At 48.0% G+C, this 3,728-nt stretch overlaps 2 protein-coding genes across 2 annotated transcripts; both read right to left on the reverse strand.

The window, feature by feature from the left end:
- Positions 1 to 639: 639 nt before the first annotated feature.
- LOC121781523 (neurofilament medium polypeptide-like) lies at positions 640 to 2,855 on the reverse strand. Its single transcript, XM_042179254.1, has 3 exons — positions 2,532 to 2,855; positions 1,814 to 2,227; positions 640 to 867 (listed from the first exon to the last, which is right to left on the reverse strand). Exons 1-3 carry the CDS (start codon positions 2,853 to 2,855, stop codon positions 640 to 642), a joined length of 966 nt encoding a protein of 321 aa, XP_042035188.1.
- Positions 2,856 to 2,858: 3 nt separating this feature from the next.
- Positions 2,859 to 3,377, reverse strand: LOC121781524 (proline-rich AKT1 substrate 1-like). Its single transcript, XM_042179255.1, has one exon. It carries the CDS (start codon positions 3,375 to 3,377, stop codon positions 2,859 to 2,861), a length of 519 nt encoding a protein of 172 aa, XP_042035189.1.
- Between the last annotated feature and the right edge of the window lie 351 nt (positions 3,378 to 3,728).

Here is a 3,728-nt window from a genome sequence, read left to right on the forward strand (position 1 = left end):
CGGTTTCCATTGTCCAGCATGTCTTATCTCCCTCAATTCCCCTCACCGTCAGCTCGAGACAGTTGAGTTTTAAGCTCAATCACACGCATACGAAAAAAAAAACTAGACCTAGACACTACACAAACACTAAACACAGAAAACAGATATGTACACATGTCATACTGGCCATTGCATCCCCCCTCCCACTTCACAAGTGTCTTCCCTCAGATAGAGCTGTGAAGTGGAAAAAAGGTAATGGCCAGTATGGCTGACACACAGACACACCAAACAAGAAAAACACATGCGTCTACTAAAAACTTCTCACACTTAGACTATATAATAGACTAAGTGGGTGAATTTAAAACCTAAACAGAACCCAACAAACACAACACATATATACCAAACTCCTCACACTTAGACTACCCAGTAGGCTAAGTGTGAGCTACATGCACACGAAAACAAAACAAAGAAAACACGAACACATGCGTCAAAATAGCAAACCCTTTACTTCTCATACTTTGACTATTATATAGGCTAAGTGTTATGAAAGGGGTTTGCTCACATACTACGCAGATTATATTACCTAAAAAAAATACACATAAAAACGAAAAACAAAAAACTAAAACTTAAGAAGAACTAACTTGTTAGGTGGGGTGGTGGTCACACATTTCTCCTACTTCTCCTCGGTGCAGGGACTGGTGCAGGTGGTTCCTTCAACTCCTCTTCCTCGTTTCCGGATGGTTCTTCCTCAGATTTTTCTTGTTCCGCTTCTTCTTTCTGCTCTGCTTCTTCCGTCTCGGGTACTACCTCCTCTGATACTCGTGGTTCATTAGTTCGGCCGTGGCCACTCGGTCCGGCTTCTCTCACTAGCTTCCCCGTTTCCAACTCCTTCAAGATTCCTTCCATCATGTTAGTCAGGCAAACCAACTCTGCCCTAGCTTGTCGATTTTCTTCCGCCAACTCTTCCACTGCCTTCTCTAGCCTCTTCTGTCTCTGCTCTTAATCTTGTGTCCCCGGATGTGCTGCAGATCTCCCAGTCGGTATAGCCTTCTCACCCATCGTGTAAAACCGTGGTATTCCTTGTCTCATGTACACAGCATTCGTCCGGATGAAAAATGGGGTGTCAAACAACCCAGGGGGGTCTACTATGATCTGGGGAGATAAGCCTTCAGCCTCTATGATGATGATGTTGTTTCTGACGAACACTCCCAAGATATGGCAGAGAGTGAGGTTTCTCGCTAGGTGGGTGGCAATTAGATGGCATTGGTACGCTGTCCAGAATCCTAGATGTAATTTCCTTCCACGCTTCGCGCACCACAGAATGTATAACTCTGTCATTGATGTTCTTACCGCGGAGTTCGACTGCCCCAACAAATTGAAGTCCAAGTGAAGCTGGACTAGGCGTAGGATTGGGTTATTGAAATGGATTGAGCGAGAGAGAGTGGATGCAAATTCCCCGGAGGCTGGGTGAGTTAACTCTTCCCACGCCTCCTGGGGTTCGAAATCTACGTGCCTACGGGGAATTCCCCGTTCCCCACTCCGCCACTCCGATCCTATCGCCTCCTCCAGACTGCACATCCCCAACCTTACTGTCCACTCAATCAGATTCATACTTATTTCCCCTCCAAACAACCGGAAACTTATAGAAACCTTGTGACCCTAAATCGGAATGTGGTAAAGAACTCCTTTGCTAACCTAACACTAATGTTCGGATTCCCTTTCTCCAACAACCATTCGAATCCTAACGCATGCAAATAAGAGAGAAATTGCTCGCGGGCTCCCAATTCATCCAAAGAGAGAATATGAAGTACCTTTCCGCTTTTAACCTGCTTACTCCCTTCATCCTTGCCATCGAAGACCTTAGCTTCTTAGAGTCGAATAACTTCATTTCCTCCACCAGATCGTCAGTAAGGTCTACTGCCCAGTGCCGGTACCGCAGTCTCTCTACCGGGGGGTGCACTAGCTCCCGATGATTGCGCGGGAGTTGTTGCTCACTGCACTCCTCATTCTCCAAGGATATGTCGCTATCTGAGTCCGACTCTTCAGTGATAGCGTATTCGCTATCACTCTGTTCCCTGCGGCTTGGTGGGGTTCTCTGAACGGCTTCAGTTATGACTACGCCTGTATTTGCTGTGCGCTGCCTCTTGACACTGGGTTTCTTCTTTATAAGAGCTTTCCCTTTTCGCTTCCTTTCTTCCTGATATCTAGCTTCCTCTCCATCATCCTCGTCTTTCTCTTCTTCGGGTTCCTTCTCAGCTTGTGTTGAAAATTGATCCTGGGCAGTAGGACTGGTCTCCTTGTGGCCTACTGACCTGGATGCGAGGTCCAGACCCTCAGCCATCCCGTCAGCCTCTTCACTTTGGCCACTCATTGTTGGAGAGACCGCTTCGTTTTCCCTTGCAGTATCCTCTAAGTCAGTAGTAGGTAAAAACTCCTCCCCAGGTTTTTGTGGGAGTAGCGCTTTCCTCATCACTCAAGATCTCCACCGGATCTGCCTCTGTGTTTGGGTTCTCCTTGCTAGATGCCCACTTTCCGAGACATCTTTGTGATACCCTCTCTGGCTTCGGCCTCTCTGCCCTCGGAGGTGCTACTGGTTCTGGTACCTCCGCTCTTGGTACTAACTCTTCCTCTATATGCTCATCACTCTCCCCCACCTCTGTCTGGGGAGTTTCTAACTCTGGCTCTTCCTCTCCTACTGCCCTAGATGTGAGGTCCAAATCCTCAACCATCGTGGTAGTATCATCTTCCCTCTGATTTACTCCATCCAAAATTGCCTGAAATTCGTCATCAGTCATTAAGCCTTGTTTCTTAGCCGTCTCATTCAAATCTATCTCTTCCCTTGCTGCTTCTTGAGGAATGGGTTCCGCTGTTGGCATTTTCTATGGTTCATCGCCTCCCTTCTGGCCCTTTTCCTCTTCTCTTCTTCTCGCTTCACGTTCTTCTGCGTCGGAATCGTAATGGGCGGAGATGGGGTCAAACTCCATCGAATCACTCTGTTGTAGAGTTTGGGAGGGCTCCGCAGACTCAGGCGGTGCGATAATTGAGGGAGATTCTCTTCCTAGTGGAATTTTGGAGGAAATCAGAATGGAGCTGGGTGGTTGTACCGTGGATTGCATAATCGGTTCAGATGGGGTTTCTCCGGTCATGCTCCCTTTTCCCCCGATTTGACTAAAACCGGCCAGCGCCGCCGCCCAATATCTATTAGGGTCCTGCTGTCGAAGGAATTCTGCCATTGCATCCAATGAGACCATTGTTGGCGCCTGAGGAGTCGGCTCCGGTAGTTGCGGTTCTGGTTGTGGGCTCGGCGGCTGTCCTTCCCGCGGCGGTGGTGATTCTGGAGTTTCTTCCCTACAGGTTGAAGTGAGTTTGATTTTCTTTGCCCATGCTTTCTTTCCCATGGCTTAGATCTGTGATTTTCTGTGTGTAATGTGGGGGTTTGGTGTTTGTGGAGAGATGGTGAGAAATTTTGCAGAGAGAAATTGCAGGTGAGGGTTTTGAAATGAAATGGGAGAGACGGTGTGGTTATGGAGTTGGAATAGGCAGTTGTGGGTTGTAACTGGCTGCAGGCGGTTTTCAGGTTGCGCCGATTCGAGTGAGAGACGGTTGGTAATGCTGGTCTCTGATTGGACGTTGCCTCTCGTTTCTCTGCTCACGCGCCCTACCAGCCACTGTCACCCTGCAAAAGCTGCAACAAAGTCCCAATTCAAATTTGGCCCTTTAATGATTTCCCCCTATATTTTCCTAGAAAA

This window comes from Salvia splendens, chromosome 20 (assembly GCF_004379255.2).
Source record: "Salvia splendens isolate huo1 chromosome 20, SspV2, whole genome shotgun sequence".
In the NCBI taxonomy this organism is placed as follows: domain Eukaryota; kingdom Viridiplantae; phylum Streptophyta; class Magnoliopsida; order Lamiales; family Lamiaceae; genus Salvia; species Salvia splendens.